This window comes from Strongyloides ratti, assembly GCF_001040885.1.
Source record: "Strongyloides ratti genome assembly S_ratti_ED321, chromosome : 1".
NCBI classification, from domain to species: Eukaryota; Metazoa; Nematoda; class Chromadorea; order Rhabditida; family Strongyloididae; genus Strongyloides; species Strongyloides ratti.
This window is the reverse complement of record NC_037307.1, coordinates 4,906,473-4,927,018: the sequence shown is the minus strand read 5'-3', so window position 1 is coordinate 4,927,018 and position 20,546 is coordinate 4,906,473. Positions and strand designations below refer to the sequence as shown.

General features: G+C 20.6%; 2 protein-coding genes across 2 annotated transcripts; both read left to right on the top strand.

Annotated features, from left to right (window-relative positions):
- Window positions 1-3,170: 3,170 nt before the first annotated feature.
- Window positions 3,171-11,178, top strand: SRAE_1000158400 (Serine/threonine-protein kinase D; the record flags this gene model as incomplete). Its single annotated transcript, XM_024648558.1, has 9 exons — window positions 3,171-3,205; window positions 3,267-3,615; window positions 3,678-3,819; window positions 4,951-5,706; window positions 5,754-5,935; window positions 5,992-6,102; window positions 6,156-6,233; window positions 6,284-6,395; window positions 9,902-11,178. The coding sequence occupies 9 exons, from the start codon at window positions 3,171-3,173 to the stop codon at window positions 11,176-11,178; spliced, it is 3,042 nt and encodes a 1,013-aa protein (XP_024502524.1).
- A 1,861-nt stretch (window positions 11,179-13,039) lies between these two features.
- Window positions 13,040-20,463, top strand: SRAE_1000158300 (Alpha/beta hydrolase fold-3 domain-containing protein; the record flags this gene model as incomplete). Its single annotated transcript, XM_024648557.1, has 6 exons — window positions 13,040-13,096; window positions 14,740-14,943; window positions 15,150-15,212; window positions 15,273-17,985; window positions 19,152-19,300; window positions 19,348-20,463. The coding sequence occupies 6 exons, from the start codon at window positions 13,040-13,042 to the stop codon at window positions 20,461-20,463; spliced, it is 4,302 nt and encodes a 1,433-aa protein (XP_024502523.1).
- Between the last annotated feature and the right edge of the window lie 83 nt (window positions 20,464-20,546).

Sequence of the window (20,546 nt, the reverse complement as noted above, 5' to 3'; positions counted from 1 at the left end):
AATTTTTAATATTAAAAATTATAACTATTAAAATCTACTTTTATAAATAACAATAATAAAATTTTATAGTAAATAAAGCCAATAATTTTAATTAACTTATTATAAAAAAAAAAAAAACTTTTTTTTTTTGCCATCATTTGATGTAGTGATGTAAACACATTATGTATAAAAAAAAAATATATTTCAAAAGAATATTTGTATTTATTATAATCTAATAATTTTAAGGGTAATTATTTATAACATGTTGTTATTTTATTATTTCAATTTAATAAAAAAAAATAATCAATTATTATTATGAAGATATTTTTTTCATAAATTTTTTAAAACTCTCTCATAAATTTTTTAATAGAAATAATTTATGTGAATAATATTGGTGATGAATTATTCATTTGTTAAGGATTCATTAATAAATAAATATAAATGTCTTACTTTGTTTAGTTATATATATTTCCGAGTATAACTTGATATCTTTAATTTAATGATATCTTTGTTAGACAATTTTTATGGTCGAGTAATTTTAACAAAGTTAATAGAAGCATATCTAATAATTTTATTATTTTCCCTGTACTATGCGCCTTAATTTTGGTATATTTTATTTTATTTTTTTTTTAATTTTACATAGATTTTTTTTTTCTACCATTGCCCATTTAAATTACTGTAATTAAATTAAAAATTGCAATAAATGATTTAATAATATATTATAAATTCAAAAACAAAATTTTATTATTTTAATATATTTTTCCAATTTATTATGTACCATTAAAACTTTAGGAAAAGCTAGTGCTCTCTAAAATTGAGTAAAATGTTAATATTAAGGAAAGTTTAATAAGAAATTTTATGTATGTCACATGTAGCGACTTGCAAAAATAATGTAAATAAATAGTAGTAAAAGACAATGTTTACATAATTCCTGTAAAAAAAAATCTGTTATGAAATAATAAATTAAATATATTGTTATTAAGTAAATTATAACATAAAAAAATAGAGATTAATATTTTAATCATTATCCCTGTCTAATTACTATAAAATTTTTTCTTATTTTTGCGCAAATAATTATCAGCTATCCATAAATACAAGACTTTTAAAGATAAAAGCATCTTTTTAAAAATAATTTAGGTTAACTTAATTTAAAATGAATGTAACTTTATTATGAATCCCTGATTCAATATCCTATTTAATACAACTTATTTTATAATATATTTTTTTTTTTTATGAATAAATTTTCTTATCTTTTTTTTTTATAGATTTAGAAAGGAATTTATCTAATCAAACAACATATTTTTATTTAATCTATTGCATAAATAACAATAGTAAGTATCTTAAGGTTAGTTTATATCTTATTAAAATTTTAAATAAAATTATATGATAAATTGTTCTTTGAATGCATATAACCAAAAAGTTAATTTATTCATCTGTGATATATATTATTATCATTGAAACTCATCATGTTATCAAAGTTCTATTTAAAGAGTGAAATAATAATTAAAATATTAGCAACTCAATTATATATAAAAATATATTTATATTTTGTTGCTAATTTTATTACAGCTATATTAAAAAAAAAAAAATTTTTTTTTCAAATAGATTTAAATATTCTTTTTGAAAATTAGAAAAAAAATTTTTTTTTTTCCATCTTTTAAAGGATATATATCAAAATTTTAAAATAAATTTAATATCTTATACATATTTTTTGATAACTATACTATATATATTTATTAAAAAATAGTTAAAAATAATTGGAAACATAATTACGGAAGGAAGGTTGTATCCTTTAAATTTTTTTAATAATACATAAAATTTTTTTATACTTTTAACTAATTCCTTGCCATTTCTTTATACATTATTTAATAAATAATAAAAAAAAAAATTTTCTTTTTAATAACCTTAGTGGAATAGGATTTCTTATTTAAGATTCCAAAAATTATACATTATAAAAATAATTATATTCATTTTAATCTTATTTCTATTGTCCTTATGACTTTAATTTTATATATATTTTGGTAAATGAAACCAAAAAGTGGTTTTTGGTAATGTAAATATAATAAAATGAGTGAATGTGAAAATTCTTCAATTTTCTTTTGTCTCTTCATGTATAAAAATTAAAAAATAATATTTTTTTTTTTGCCTACTAGGTGTAGGATAAAATTATTAATTGAAAATGTAAGATTAAATATATTTTACAATAAGATTTGCTTTTAATATTAATGCCATCTACATATTTTAAAAAAAAAAAGTTTTAAAAATAAGTATTAATAAAGACCAAAATATATTTTTTAACATTTAACAAAATGAATGATTCTTTAATAGTAAAAAGTCATTTTTATATAACTTTATTATATTTTTAAATTTTATGTATGTATGTATGTTGTTATCATTTTTATAACTTAGTACTATTTAATTCTATGATTATTTTGTAATGATAATTTTAATATGACTATGTTTAACCACAAAATTTCTTGTTATATAAACTTTTAGGACATTAACTTTATTCTCTATCAACGTACCAAAATTTTTTGGTTGTTTATGTCACATAAATTCATATGTTTTAATAGTTAAATATAATTTTTGATGATATATGAAGCCGTCAGTTGTTGATTTTCTGACAAATATTTTTTAATTGGAATCTATCATCTTTCAATAAATTAGTGACAATTTTTTAAAATTTTAAATTTTTATTTATTATTCTTAAATATTATTGCATTTTATATTATTTTATCTATTTATCTAAATATATTTTTTTTTTATTAAGAAAATACTTTTTATAATATCTATTTTATTTAAAAAACCTAATTTTTTTTTTATATCTATTTAACGTTATTTCTTAAATTTTATTTTACTTAAAAATAATATATATACATATTTTTATTACTTATTAAAAATAAAGTCATTTTGCAATTCTTTTTAAATTTAAAAAAAAATGATGTTTCTTTCTTATATCCTATCGACTATACATCAAAAGTTTATATATTTAACTAAATTAATTGCAATCTTTTTTTTTCCTCAAATATTTCAGATTTTCTAAAAGAATAATATTTTCTACAAATTTATCTAATGAAAAAACTAATAATCCATAAATAAGTAAAGAATTTTACTAAAAGATTCTTAAAAATATATATAAAAAATTTTTTTTTATTTTTCAAATCAAATTGAGTATACAAAATTAGGTTAATATGCATTCATCAAAAAAATTTCCAATTATAAAAATGTATGGTTAAAAATTATTATAAAAAAATAAATAAAAAGTTAATTTTAATTTATTATTACAGTGATTTTGTTGGGGATAATAAAGATTCAAAAAGTAGTGTTAGCAGTGAATTAGAAAAATTTGCACTTGCATATAATGAAGTAAGAGGAATCCATTCAACATTCAATTTACATAATCAAATAAATTCTTACAAAATTGAAAATAATCGTTTAGAGAATAACAATAGAAATATCATAAATTACAACATTGAAAGTAAATCTAATAATCAACAAATTATTAATCAAACAAAAATGTCTGGATTTAGCTTTCAAATACAAAATGGCATTCATAAAGAAACTATATATTGGAATAATAGTGAGATTAGCCTCAATGAGTTAAAGGAGGAGGCTGTCAAATTTATTCAAAGAAATGTATAGAATATTTTTTTTTTAATTATTTTTTTTACACTAATAATTAATTTTTTTCTTTTTAGAATCCAAATAACAATTTTGGGGATCAATTATCTGATTTTCTTCTTCTCTATCGTCATGACTTTACTTCTATAAACATTTTACAATTAATTAATTCTATAAATGACGTTATTGAAGGAACACTAGTTGAAGTTGTAATAAGTCGTAAGTACACTAAAAAATATTTAACTTTGTTTTTTAATCTTTTTAATATCAAAAAATGTAACTATAAGATTATATACCGTATAATATAATAATTAGTTTATAATGCTTTACAAATAATTTTAAAAATTATTATTATACATATGTATATATATATATATATATAAATATTTAAAGAGATTCATTATACCGAAATTAGTTTTACTAATTATTATTTGTTTTAAAAATAATTAAAAATATAAAATGTTTACTATTTATCTTATTTTTAATTAAAATATTTATAAAGTATTTGTTTTTATTTTTGTATGATTAAAACATAATTTTTTTTTATTTTACAAAACTTTATTAACTTGTAATTTTAAAAATAAGATAATAATCTTAACTCTTTTTAAGTATGAAAATAAACATAAGATAAATAAAAATGACATTTTTATATATTTTTATTATTCTCATAATTTATCATTGACCATAAACTTTAATTTTTCTTTAGCAAATACTCGATATCATCATATAATCATAAAATATTGCAATTTTATTAAATAATATTATAAACAAAAATACATATATACATTTTTTTTTTTTTTGAATAACTATGGATAAATCTTTACTTTTAAGCCACTAAACCCAATATGTTTAAATAATTTTTACATAAATAAGATGCTAATATAAACACCATATTTTATATATTTATGATAAAATTAATGTTTATTAAAAGTGGTATAATGCGCAGAAAATTTTTATTTTCTTTATATCTTTTTTTTAAAAAAAAATTTTTTTTATGGTGATATCTTTTATTATTTTTAGTTTATAAAATATTTTTCAATATTATTTTTTTTTATAACAGCATATATTAATTAATATTTAGAAATATTTTGCTTTATTTAAATTATATAATTTATACTAATTATATTCCTATGAAAGATTAAAGACTATATTTTTGTTAGTAAAGCATTTAATATAATTTTTTTTTTTAAATAATATAAAAAGAAATAAATTATGAAAAAAAGAAGGGGATCTGAAGGTTTAGTTTAATATATATATATAAAAAAAGTTATAGTAGTTACATGTATTTTAAAATGAAAAAAATTTTTTTTTAAATTATTTTCTTTTAAATAATATATATTATTTTTTTAGCATGCTCTCAACATGACCGATTAGTAATTCATCCACATACATTGTATGTTCATAGTTATAAAAGCCCTACATTTTGTGACTTTTGTGGTGAACTTCTTTTTGGCTTGGTAAAACAGGGATTAAAATGTGAAGGATGTGGATTAAATTATCATAAACGGTGCGCTTCTAAAATTCCAAATAATTGTAGTGGTAGTAGACAAAGAAGACCCAGTGCCATACCATTGTCTCCAAGAAACTCACAATGTTTAAGAGACTCTATATCACATATTAGTCCTATTTTACATGCTGCTGCGGTTACATTTAATAATGTTGTTAATGTAAAAAGTTTAACTCCTGTCGATATGCATGGAAAAGGCAATAAAAATCAAATTTTTGATTCACCTTCTTTTTTAAAATTAAATCATCCTGATATAAAAATTACTACTGATAATGATTGTGAAGATCCTATAGGTGGTAATTTTCTTCAAATGCCAAGAAAAGATAGAAGTTCTTCATGGAGTGGTAGACCACTTTGGATGGAAGTAGCTGAGGCAAATAGAATAAAAGTTCCACATACTTTTCAGGTACATACTTATAAAAAACTTACTGTATGCCACTATTGTAAAAAACTTTTGAAAGGCCTTATAAGACAAGGAATTCAGTGCCGAGATTGTAAATATAATTGTCATAAAAAATGTGCACAATTTGTTCCTAATGATTGTTCAGGAAATGCAACACAAAATATGAGAGATTTATTTATTGGACAATCTGATTCAAGTAATTTTTAATTTTTATTAATTTAATATAAATAATATCTATTTTAGATGAAAAAGATATTAATGATGATGAGGATCATTTTTTAAAATCTCCCAGAAGTCATGCTAAAGCACAATCTACTCCTTCTGCTCCATTACAAGAAACTAATAATTCATTAGATAAAGAGGAATATTCTCCAGAAGAAAAAGTTAATGATACTGATAATATAAGTAATATTAGTGAATCACAGGTAATATATATTTTAAAAAAAAAAATTTAATATTTATAATTTGTTTTTTTTTTAAGAATATCCCACTTCAAAGAATAGTAATGTCTAAAAAACAAACAAAACGTCCAAATGCAACTAAGATATTGAAAGAAGGATGGTTAATTCATTTTACATCACGTCATTCTATGGTAAATTAATTTTTTTTTTTATCATATATTCATTTTAATTAATTTTCTTTTAGCGGAAAAAGCATTATTGGCGTTTAGATACAAAATCTCTTATTCTATATAAAGATGAAAATTCTACTGGATATTATAAAGTAAATTTTTCTCTAATTATATAACATTTTTCTATTTCATTCATTTTTAGGAACTTCCTCTTTCTGAAATATTAGAGGTTAATATTGTGGAGCATGGTGAAAATGACATATGCCTTCCTTATCTATTTGAAATCAAGACTCATACTACAACATATTTTGTTAGTAAGTTTAACACATACATATATCATTTTTATACCAAAACATTGAAACGGTCATTTAACTATATTATATATTATTACATTTTTATAATTATATAAAGTAAAACAATTAGACAAACTTTTAGAAAGTTAAATAATTATTTGATTGTTGTTTATACATATTACTAAAGTTTATTTCACTTTGATATACTAGAATTTACTTTTAATTGAATTTGACGTCACATTCAATTAATTGATAACATGATTTGTTATAATTTTATACATTTATAATATTTGAAACATTCCCATGTGTAAAATAATTTCATAAATGTGTGTAAAGTAAATTTTTTTTAACTATATATAAATAATGTAAAAAAGATTAGTACTAATGAAAATGTATTCTTACTTTTACTAATGAAATGAATTAACCTCATATTTACTTATATATTTATTAAATTTAAAAGAAAAATTTTTTGAAGATCATTTATTTATGATATATTGACTTACTTCCTGATTATTTGAACGTTCTAGAAAGATTAAACTTTACCTTTGATTGATAATTAATTTATTTGTTAACTAACTTTTCAGTTAATATATTTTTTAAATATATTTTCTTTTTTCATTTTTCTCAAATATGATATAATAATTTATTTATAAAGTATAATAATTAAAATATAATATAAAAATACTAATAAAAGAATATAATTAATATTTTGTATAATAATTTACTAATTAACAAATAATTAATTTTTTTATTAAATATATAAACAATCACATAACACATTTTTTTATTAATAATATTTTATTACATATAATTTTTATTTATTAATAAAAAAAAAAAAGTTATCACAATAAATAGAAATAAGCTGTATTATCAGTACATTTATTGCTATAAAAATTTTAAGGAAATAAATAAAAACATTTTATTTTTACGTAACCTGGTTGTCTAACTAATATAATACTTATAATATATAAACCAGAATGAGATTTTTGTATTTACTTTGATCCGATTTGTTATGTGTTACTTTTAATTGTAACAATAATATCTTGAATTTTTATCTCTTTTTCATTTAACAATAGTCATTTTAAATATTTCATACATTCTCTTTTTAAAAATGATTTTAATTGTTAAATTTATCATGTATAAATATGAAATCATTTCACTTTAAATTATTTATTGGTTTATTTTCATGTTTTTTATCAAATAATAAATTATTTTTATATATATATATTTTTTTCCTATAATTCTTTGAAATATGTACTTTAATTACTGTGAATTTTAGTTTAAACGTAGGTTTAGATAATAATATATACATAGAAAGAAATATGTGTATTTTCCAAACATACTACTTGACTTAAGTTAATATTCATAATTAATAATTTTATCAATAGTATATATTTCTTACTAGTTTATTTTAATAAATATATTTATAATTTTAAAAACAAAAATTAATTTATATTATACCTTTTTTTTTTTACTAATTTGATAATATAAAGTTATTAAGGTTTTTTTTTTTTTGTTAAAAAACTATAAACAATAGAATTTTTCATTTATTTTAATCTTATAAAATATCATTGATTTTATTTAGTAAGTTGACAAAAAAAGTAGATTTAACTACTTAATATATTATTTAAATAAATGATATCTTGGTTTTATCAGTTGGGTTTTTTTTTTCTTTTAATCTAAAATTGCTGGTTTATTTATGTTGTGATTATTTTATATATTATTTGATCATATAAAAAAAAAGTTGTTTTGTCAAAATAATTAGAATAAACTACTTTTATGAATGAATATATTTTAATTCTGAGGAACTTATTTTTTTTTGTTAAGTTATGTTGTTTCACTTTAATAGATTAAAAAAAAAGCTAGTATTCTTAAAGATTTACATAATTTTTAGTAATATTTTATAAAATTCATACAATATATAAATATTAAATTTGAAGTTCACAATTAGTTCAAATAAAAATAGAATGAAATGGAACTGGCTTTTAACTTCCCATTGTTCTATAGACAATTTGATAGAGTTTTAGGACAATAACTGGTTTATTTCACTTTTTTTAATATATATTTAGTCACCTTCTTATATCTCTAAACTTTTATAATAGTTGATGCGATTCTTTACATACTTATGGCTTTAAAGTGGGTATGTTATTATTGTAAATACAGAAGGAAGATAACCCTTATTAATATAATATTTTTTAGCATTTCAGTAACTACATTATATATATATATTTATCTCATATTATGTAATAATAACTGTAACAAAAAAAAAATAATAACTTATTATTACTAAAAAAAAATTAGTATTAAAGTTATGTTCAGTAAGAATGTATAATTGAAGATAGTATTATAAGATTACAATAATATTTTAACATTATACCCTCTTCTTTTTTATTTTATCATACCATTAAATATATCTTATTAAAGTTGATTTTTATTTCATTGCGCTGTAAAAATTATTTTTACAAAATTTTATTACTATAAAACGCTTTATATTTGTCATCAGTAAAATAAATATCCTACTTCTACAAATACTTAACTTAATGCATGCATCTCTATTTCCTGTCTTTATATTCACTACATAATCCATTATTTTAACTACCACATTTTTGATAGTAACAAAAATCAATCTTCAATTACTTCTTAAAATGAATCCTTTTTTGACTATGACCTTTTTAAAACATCGTCATCTTTTTCTTCTAATTATGTAATGATCTCCATTCAAAATCCTCCCCCACAAATAAATTAAAATTATTATAATATTATATATAAATTTTTTTTTTTTACAATTTTTTATTATATATTTTGACAATTTATAAGAGGCGCTTTCAAATCAAATTCTCCTTATACATTTTATCTTCTTCTTTTTTTTTTTTATTCTATAAATATCTTTAGCTTTATAATTACAAATTATTTTTAATTACTGATAAATTATTTATTAAAAAAATATTTATAAATATTTAAATTTTTATGCTATCTACTTATTTTTATTTTTAGTTTTTTTTTTTATTTATAAAAAGAAGTAGTTATATTGTTTAAAAAAAAAGATCATGAATCTTTTTTCTAAAAACAATCCATCATCTATTGTTTATTTTGATGAACTTCCATTATTTAAATTTAAAAATAAAAAAAAACCTATAATTGATACTATTGAAATGTCTAATGATAATGATACAACATATGATTCAAGGAATGGTAAATTAGAATTACCATTTCCAACCAAAGTTTTCCATAAAACTGTTGATTCAGATGTCTTTAGTATAGATTCAGCCATAGGAAGTGAAAGTAGTGCCCCAGGTACATGTACTGATTCCTCTTCACCATCAACATCATCTATAATAACTATTGATAATGATCAAAGTTATACAATATCATATGTTACAACTAATGCTATAAAATCATGTTTAAGAAGTTCTGCTAAAACTCGAAGTAATCCTATAGACAATAATCATAGAGTTAAATGGGCAAAAGGTTTTTTTAATTTATTTTTTAAAAAATAATTATATTTAATTAATGTTTTTTAATTATAGCTGTTGTTCCACCATCTACATCTGGTACAAGTAACAATGAAAAGTCAACAGCAGCAAAAGTTTTACAGGCAGCATTAGAAAATGCAGCTGCATGGAGTGCAGCAATTAAACAAGCTCTAATGCCAGTAACACCACAATCATCAACAAAATCTTCAAAAAATAATAATAATAATAATAATAATATGAATATAGGAATGGTGGATAATATTATTAATAAAACTGGTGCTTTAACAATAAATAATAATAATAATTTAAATGGTATGATGAAACAACTTAATCTTCCAAATGAAAAAGGTGAGGTTGAGTCAGAAGAAATTGGACATTTAGGATTAAAAATAAGAAGTGAACAAGAATTTTCACAACTTTATCAAATTTTTGCTGATGAAATTTTAGGTAGTGGACAATTTGGGACAGTTTATGGAGCAATACATCGCAAAACTGGTAAACATGTAGCAGTTAAATTAATTGATAAACTTAAATTTCCCAGTAATAAAGAGGCAGCTTTAAGAACAGAAGTTGAAATATTACAAAAAGTTAAACATCATGGTGTTGTTGAATTTCAACAAATGCTTGAGACACATGATAGAATATTTGTTGTTATGGAAAAATTAAAGGGTGATATGTTAGAGATGATATTAAGTAGTGAAAAAGGACGTTTAAATGAAAGATGTACACAATTTTTAATACACCAAATATTAATAGCATTACAATATTTACATAGTCAAAATGTAGTACATTGTGATATGAAACCAGAAAATATTTTATTAGCCTCTGATTCAGATTTTCCTCAGGTAAAATTATGTGATTTTGGTTTTGCTAGAATTATTGGTGAACGTAGTTTTCGTCGTTCTGTTGTAGGAACACCAGCTTATTTAGCACCAGAAGTATTAAGAAATAAAGGGTTTAATAGAAGTTTAGATATGTGGAGTGTTGGTGTTATTGTATATGTTTCACTTTCTGGAACATTTCCTTTTAATGAAGATGAAGATATTAATGATCAAATTCAAAATGCAGAATTTATGTATCCTCCTAATCCATGGAGGGAAGTTTCTGTTGAGGCAATTGAATTTATTAATAATTTACTTCAAGTTAAAATGCAAAAAAGACTTTCTGTTTCTAAAGCATTAGTACATAACTGGCTTCAGAAATATACATTATGGTCTGATCTTCGTGTTTTAGAAAAAGAAGTTGGAGAAAGATATTTAACACACGAGAGTGATGATGAAAGATGGAAAGAATATGAAATACAAAATAATATTACTCCTGTGTATTTATAATTGAAAAGATATTTTATTATAACAGATATAAATAAATAAATAAATATACATATATATATAAATATATATACTAATTACTAAATAGAAACATTATAAAAACATATCTAAATATTAAGAAATATTTTATTCATTCTTAAAAACTTGTATAAAAGAAGATAAAACATGTACTATAAGCTTTGTTTATTATTTTATTAGTATTTTATACAAATTATACAAACAAATTTTTTTTTAATGATAATAAATATTTTTCTTATCTCTTTTATTGTTAATGTAATAAAAATGTTGCATATCCAAAAATTATAAAAATAAAAGGCACATAAATATTTTTTATTCTAGTTTTTAATATAATTTTTTTTTTTATTTATAATTTTTATCATCTGAAAATAAAATAAAAAATCTTAAAATTTCTAGCTTCTCTAATTCAAGAATTACTGTTCACGGTCATAACTTTTTTTTTTAAAACATGGTAATACAATGATGCTAATTTATTTAATTGCTAAAAATAAAAAAATATTACATTTTATATCAAAAATTTTTTAACAATTATCGTAATAAAAAAAAAGTTTTATTGTTCCACTAAATAATTAAGATTTATTGGACATCATTCTATAAATACCAATTTAGTATTATGATATTACTTTTTGAAACGGCTCATATTTAAAATTATTTAGTCACTTGTGACTAATTGGTGAAACACAAAATGTTGTAAAAAAATATTTAACGATCAAATTAAAAATATTAATACAATAAAAATATATTTTAAATGATACCAATATTTTACTTTATATGATATCTAAAAATCTTATATTTTAATTCAAAAAAGTAACTATTTGATTATCAAATTTAGTGTCTCACTTTATTTTAACATAAGGTATTATTAATTAAGACTCAGCAAAAAATATTTTTGATAACTAAATTTTTTAATTATTTTAGAATATTACTATCAGCATAAATAATTGATAAGGGAAAGTGTGTTAATTAAAAAAAAAATTTTTTTTTGTTTTATTAGAATATTTTCATTAAATGTAAATTAGATTAATTTTAACTGTTAACTTATTTTACAATTTAATATCAAACTTATTATCTTTCAAAAAAAAACAGTTCTAAATCATTATAAATATTTTAAAATAAATATCAAAAATATTTATTTTTAGATGTATTTTTTTTTGAAACTAACTTTTAAATAGCAACTATAAAAATAATTTAAAAATAATGTTTTTTATTTAAAAATAAAAACACTTATTATTTCTAAAAAAAGCACCAATTTTTAGCATTAATACTTTAGATACACTTTAATTATAACACATTTTTCTTTATTGAACATATATAATTAAACATTATTAGCTCTTATACATTATTATTTTTGTTTTCTATTTTTATGCAATAGATCAATAGTAAAAAAAAAAAATTTTTTTTATTAAAATTAACATTCTTTACATTGACATTCTTCAAAAACATCAAATCATTAACGCATGGTCGTTATTTTAAAATTATAACTGAATTTGTATACCTCGAAAATATATATATATATATTATTTAGTTTGCATAGAAAAAGATCACCACATTACTTTCATTATTTAATTTGCCTTCTTCAAATCAAAAAATATTACTTTTTCATTTTATATTTTAAAATAAAATATATCTTTTTTAATTATGATTTGTTTCCTACTCTATTGTCACTATGATTTTTGAGGTTTGTTCCGATAATGCACAAACTTATCTTAGTATTAAGTTAAGAGGAGTAGCTTTAACTTGTAAAGATAACATATTTCAAAAATATTAAATATTTATTATAATATTTTATTGAAATCTTAAATCTTTGAAAATATTTTTTGATATTATTTTGACTAATTTTTTAACTATGGATAATCAAGAAAATATTGGAGTTAATCATAATTTCAGTATTCCTACAATACAGGTTTGCTAAATTAATTTTTTTTTTTTAAAAAAAATATATATATATATATTTATAGTACAATTATTAAAACACCATATAAAAATTTTAATTTTTAAACATGTAGATTAATAACATTTTCAGTTAGAAATATAAATTTATATATATCAATCATTGAATAAAAAAAAAAGTTCTTTAATGTAAGATTTATTCTTTTATAACAAATAGTGACACTTTTAATAGATTTATATAATTGAATAAATGTGGTTTAATAGCATATAATAGTACTTGTGAAAAATCATTAATATAAATCTAAATTATATGTAAGTAATATTTTGACATCAAATCATTTAAAATCTTTCTTTTTCTTTTTTTTTGATCTAGAAATTGTATCGTTTAACTTTATACTTTTAATCCAACATCTTAGTTACAATTTTTTTTTGTTTTTATAATCAATAGAAAAATTATATGTTTTTTTTTTTCTGTACAACTATACATATATATATTTCACTTCATTGGAATTGTATCATGTAAAAATAGATTATTTATAAATATTTCTAACTCAAATAATAATACATTTTTTTCTATCATCTTATACTATATCATTTTCATTGATTTTAATACAAAAATATGTTGAATAAAAGAAAACTATCAATGGTGTTAGTTGAGATGTTTGTTTCTTTTTGATTATTTTTTATTTCTAATCTTATCATATGCTAAAAGGATACCTTTTATTCTAAAAAAAATATGTATATACCAAATTTTTTTTTTTGCTTAGTGGTAGATAATTTACTTAGTGAGTTAAACTTTCTATTAGATACAAATGTTATACAACATTTGTATATATAAAGTGTCATAGTTATTTCAAAATTTTTTTTATTATTAAAATAGATGAGTTTGTTATTTTTATTGTACCACAATCTTAAATATATTTGTATTGGAAATTTTATCTATTTCTTAATCAAAAAAAAAAAAAAAAAATTTGTTGATATGTATAATATTAACATATAAAAATATAATTATATTGTAGTTAGACAAAATATTACGAAATTTTAATTAGTTTTGACTACATTATATATTTTCATTTAATTAATTGAAATAAATGTATACATTTTAATAAAAATTGATAATAAAAACTAAAGGGCAAATAAATAAAAAAAAATATTATTTTTTTAAAAATATTATTATATATAATATTACTATTTTAAACCAATTTAAATTTGTATAATCAATATGATTCATCATTTCTTTATTTATGTTTGAAGATTAAATGTACCTCAAAACAAGAAGTTTTTTTTTTTAGTATATATTTTTTTTTATATTTTTATAATAAATATTTGGAAAAGTGCATTTATTTAATTAAAAAAATCAAAAATTAGTTTTATATTCGCAAAGGCATATACCATTTCTCATTTTTATTTATACAGTCTCTCTGTTGATAATAGTTAATCATAATTCAATGTTCATTTAAATAATATTAAATTTATAAGCTTATTTGTATATTACATATTCAAATATATTTTTACATATGTATGATTTTATTTTTAACAACTTTCACTGATTAAATGGTGTTTTTATTTTGTTCTAATAACTTTTAAATATTTGTAGAAAAAAATATATATATATATTTTTTTAATTGATACTTCTTGAAAATAATAATTTTTTAGACATTTAATAGTGAAACAGAGTCTGATGAAGAAATTGAGTACTACAATTATTCAATGGTTAGTGTTCCTTCAGATAGAACAATTGCTCATATATCTAGTGACCTTGTTAGTGAAATTTTATCAAATCCAGCATTGAGTACACTGGACACAATTTCAAATAATTTGCATTCAAGTGACATAAACAATGTTTCATCCAATGACAATGTGTGTGAAGTTTTTTTTTTTTTTTTCATCCTACCAATATATTTTATACATTTAACATATTAATATTTATTTACAATATATTATAATAAGATGGAAAAAAATATTTAATGACTAACACATATTTATTATATTTACAATCCTCTATCGAGATTCACCATACTGTTTACGTGATTTTTACCATTAACATATTAATCATTTATTTTTAGAATATGGAATTTTCGGATAAAGTTAAAGATTTGACAAAAGAAGTTATAGATGAGGCAGAATCTGTATGTTTTTTTTTTTGTATTATTTATTAAATAAAATTTCAAAAATTAATAATTATATAGGGAATTGATACTGTTAAATCTATTGTTCATGAGGGAGAAAAAAAAGTAAAAGATTTGGTTGATTCTAATTTCAATGAAGAAAAAACAAATGAGGGAAATAATACAAGTGAAAAGGAGGTAACCGAAAGTGGTGGAGTATTTGATAAAGTTGGAAATATATGGAATTCAACTAAAAAAGAACTTGAAAAAGTTTCAGAAAATATTGGACATGGAGCTGAGGTTGTTGTTGGTACAGCAAAAGATTTTGGAAATTCTGTTGTTGAGAAGACAACTCTAACAACAGAGTATGTAACTGAAAAGGCTGGTGATACATGGGACTCAGCAAAACATGGTGTTGAAAATATTACAGAGAAAAGTAAAGAAATTGGACATTCCACTGCACAGGCAACTGTTGCAGCTGGAAAAACTATTACTGATAAAATATCTAGTATTTTGGATGTATCAAAGAACGATAATAATGAAGAGTTAGTTGATGACAAGAAAGATGACCAAACAGTTGATGTTGAGACACCTGTTTCTAAAGAAGATATTTCAAAAAAGACATCTGATATGTTAGATTTTACAAAAGAAAGTGTAAAAAGTATGGTTGATAAAACTAAAGATGTTGTTAATTCTGTTGGAGAAGAAATGCTTCATTTGGGAGAAAAAGTTCCTGAGAAATTTAATGATGGAATTGAATTTATTAAAGAAGAAGGTAAATTAATTGCTGATAAGAGTGAAGAAGCAAGAAAGTATGTTCTTGACAAGGCAGATACTGCTGAAAAAAAAGTTGAGGAATCAATTTCTTCTATATTAGCTCCTACATACTTAGAAAAGAATGAAAACACTGACCAGAATAAGGAAGATAAAACTCACTCTGATGAGGAAGAAACTTCAACTATTGAGTCTGCTAAAGACAAAATTTCTGATGCATTTAATACCTCTGGAAAGGTAATTGAAGATTTTGCCAATAAGAGTAAAGAAGCTTTTGAATCAGCTGTAGAAAAGACAGTTTCAGCTGCTGAAAATGTCTCAGAAAAAGCTTCAAATGCTGCAGAATTTGTAGAAGAAAAGGTCAAAGAAATTCCAACTAAAGTAGAAAATTTAGTTCATTCAGTTGAGAAAAAACTTTCTGAAGAAACATCAAACAATGAAAATGACATTGAAAAAGATACAAAATCTACAGAAAAGGAGGATAATTTTACTGAAAATGTTGTTGAAAAAGTTAAAGAAGTTGAAGAGTCTATTATTAATAAGGTAACCTCAATGGGACAGTTTGTTTCAGAGAAAACTTCTGACGCTATCGATCATAGCAAACATAGTTTTGAAAATACCACCGACAAAATATCTGATACTATTCAATCAACAAAAGAAAAAGTTAACGAAAGTATTGATGATATTTTAAAGGGAGAAGAACAGGTTATTGAAGAGCCAGTTACAGTAGGTGGAAGTGTTGCTGAAAAAGCCAAGGATATTGCAAGTTCTGTCAAAAATTTTGTCTCAGAAAATACTTCAGATGTCATAGATTCTGTCAAGCATGGTATAGAAAATATTGAGAATAAAATTGTAGGTTCAGATGACACAAAATCAGAAGATAAAAATATAATTGAAAATGTTACTGATAAAGTTGATGATATTAAAAAAGAGGTAGAGAATGTTGTTAAAAGTAACTTAATGGATTCAGAAAAGGTTGATTCAAATGATGAAGAGAAAGAAAAAACAAAAGATAATCATTCATCAGATACCTCAAATATCCCTGATAACATTGTTAAAAAATTAGAAGAAGATGCTATAAAAGTGAAGAATGCTGTAATTGATAATGCTTCTCATTTGACAAATCTTATTTCTGAAAAGGCAGATAAAGTTAAGGATGATTTTATGGATAAAACTAATGATGCAATAAATTATATCACTGATAATACAAAAAATATTGAAGATAAACTTGTTAATAAAGAAAAGGATGTCTCTAATTCTATGGTTGAGGCAACTGAAGAGGTCAAAAAAAATATTACCCAACAGACAGGTGAAACTTTGGATAAAATATCTGATGTTGTTGATCAAAAAGCAGATATAATTGTTGATAAATCAACAAATATTAGTGAAAAAATTAAGGATGATTTACATTCTGTTAAAGACAAAGTAGGAGAAGTAAAGGCTGCAGTTAGTGACGCTATTGATAATACTAAAAAAGAAATAGAAACAAAATATGATGGTGCTTCTCATAAAGTAGATGAAATTTTAGAGAATACTAGTAAAAAGATAAATGAAACTAGCTCATCAATTACCAATGAGATAGATAATATAGTTGAAGATAGTAAAAAAGATATTGATGAAACAAAAGATAAAACAAAAGAAACTATTGATTCTATAAAAGATAAGGTATCCTCTACTACTAAAAAAGTTGGTGATACATTTTCTGATTTAACTGAAAAAGCTTTGGAAAAATCAAGTGAAAAGGTAAAAGAAATATCTGAAAAGGCATCAGAGGAAGCCAGAGCTGCCTTCAAAAATGCTAAAGATATTACAGATAATGCTTGTGAAACTATTGAAAAAAAGACAACAAGTATGTTGACAGATGGAGATGAAACAGAAAAAAATATAGTTACTGAGGAGTTAAATGTTAAAAAAGTAGAGTCAGAAAAGACAAATAAAGGGGTAGAAAATGTTTCAGAACAAAAACCATCAAATGAAACTCAACAGTCTACTGAAAGAAATAGTGAAAGTCCATCAACAGGTAGTGTAACTAAGAAACCAGTAGCAAATAAAAAATTTTGCACTATTTTATAATTTAACATATATGGTATTCAATTATATGTCTTCGTATATAATTTTTTAGAATACTTCAACTATCATAAGTCTACATTTTTTTTAATATAAAATATATATTATACTTTTTCAATATATGTTTAATTAAAATATATTATATTTGTGAATAAATTTTTAAATATTTCATATTTTTATAATCAAGTTTTCTTTTAGACAGTGAAAGGAATAATTATCCTTGAATTTCAAAATATTTAACAATTTGTCCTTTATGGATAAATAATTAAAATTGATATTTATTAATTTTATAATGTTTATAATTTATTTACATTCCATAATTTTTTTTGAGTACATGCTATATATTTAATTTATCATGATTTAATTTGATTAAAAATTAATTTTTTTATGATATTATTGTTAATGAAAATTGATATTTGAGAAATGCAAAAAAAAAATATCAAGTTGCTAAAAATTATTTGTTTATTATCAAAATAAAAATCTTTTTTTTTTTTTTTTGAACTTAATATGTGTTACTAAGTTCATAATATTTGTGTAACTATTATTTCAGTTGATTATATTGTATAGTACAAAGTTTAGTATTATAATTCAAGTTTTTGTAAACTGTAAAAATACTATTATTTTCTTTTTATATTAATTTCCTGTTCATATTATATAAATATCTTTAATTATTTTATAAAAAGAGTGGTTTATATCATTTAACTTTATATTAAATTAATATAATATAATGACGCATAAATTTTGCAAGAATGGTATGTTATTCAAAACAGATAAAGAATAAAATATTATTTCTTATCTCTTATTAACTATATGTAACTTGTCTTTATTTATAGCTATTAAAAAAGATGGTTGTGTATAATAAAAATATTAACTAATATCAGCATTTTATATAATATAAAATTGTTATTTATTTATTTATTAGTATTTTATTATTTTTGGTTATTAGATATTAAAAGAATTGTCATAACTCCAAATGATTTAATAGAATTATATAGGTTATTAGAGGTTTGTTTGTTATTATTATTATTATTTCGAATTTTAAATTATTTGAAACATTTATTATTAAATTAATAATATATAAATATATATATAATATAAATAAACTTTCTTTTTTTTTAGCAATGAAATGGGATATTTTGATCAAAATAAGATATTATATTTTTTATTTTATCTATATAATATTTTTAAAACCAATTCCAAAAGATTGTGCTAATAAATATATGATACGTATTGTTGGTTTATTAATAAAATCATATACAATTATTGCAGTAAGTACATATAAAATTATATCTTATACAATTATATATTATTATAGAATAATATAATAGGAATATGTGTATCACAAAAATTTCTAATCAAATTTGATAGGGCTTATTTCCATTTTTTAGCTTCAATATCACCATTCCGATTACCAAAATGGATCAAAGTAGAAAATATTAAGATAGGTGGTGTAGATTGTAGAATTTATATACCTCAAGGTACATATAAAAAAAGTAATGGTGCAATTATATATATACATGGTGGTTGTTGGAGTATGATAAAACCAAAACATTTAGATGAACATATGGTACCATTGTTAGAACATTTAGGATGTCTTATTGTATCTATTGATTACCGTTTATCTCCTGAATTTCCATTTCCTCATGGTTTAAATGACTCCTGGATTGCAACATCAACTTTTTGTGAAAATGATTACAAAAATTTTGATGTTGATCCTAATCAAATTGTTATTATGGGTGACTCAGCTGGAGGTAACTTTGCAGCAGTAATCTCCCAAAAATCAAAAAGAATTAATAAAAATTATTTTAAAGCACAAATTTTAATTTATCCTGCTGTTGGGTGTTGTGATGTAACAAGTCCAAGTTTTCAAGAATGTGATAAAACATATAATGATTCAATGTTAATACAACCATCAATGATTGGTAGAATGCTCCTAGAATATGTTGGTTTTAAGGCAGAAAGAAAAAGTTATGAAACAATGAAAAATAATAAATTAATAACAAGTGATTTTATTAAAAGTGATAAATGGAAAAATAATATTAGTCATTCTTTATTACCAAAAGAATTTCTTGATTCACCTTACTATGAAAAACCAATACATGATGAGGCAAATTTAGAAATATCTAAAAAATTTTGTGAATTATTAAATAATCCAGATTTTGCACCACTTTTGGCTGATGATAATGATATAGTTGGTCTACCACCAGCAATAGTAATTACATGCGGGTATGATGTTTTAAGAGATGAAGGTGCATTATATGTAAATAAGCTTATCAGAAATGGTGTTCCTACATTATGGAATCATTATGAAAATGCTTTTCATGGTATATTTACACTTTCTGGTGGAAGTACAAGAAAAAAACTTTTTGATGATCTTATTACATCTATTAAATTATATATTAAACATGATGTTAACAATAATGATATTTAATTTGTATATATATAAAAAAAAATTATTATTTAATACTAATTAATATAAAAATTATAATATTCATTTTTTTTTATTGAATTAAT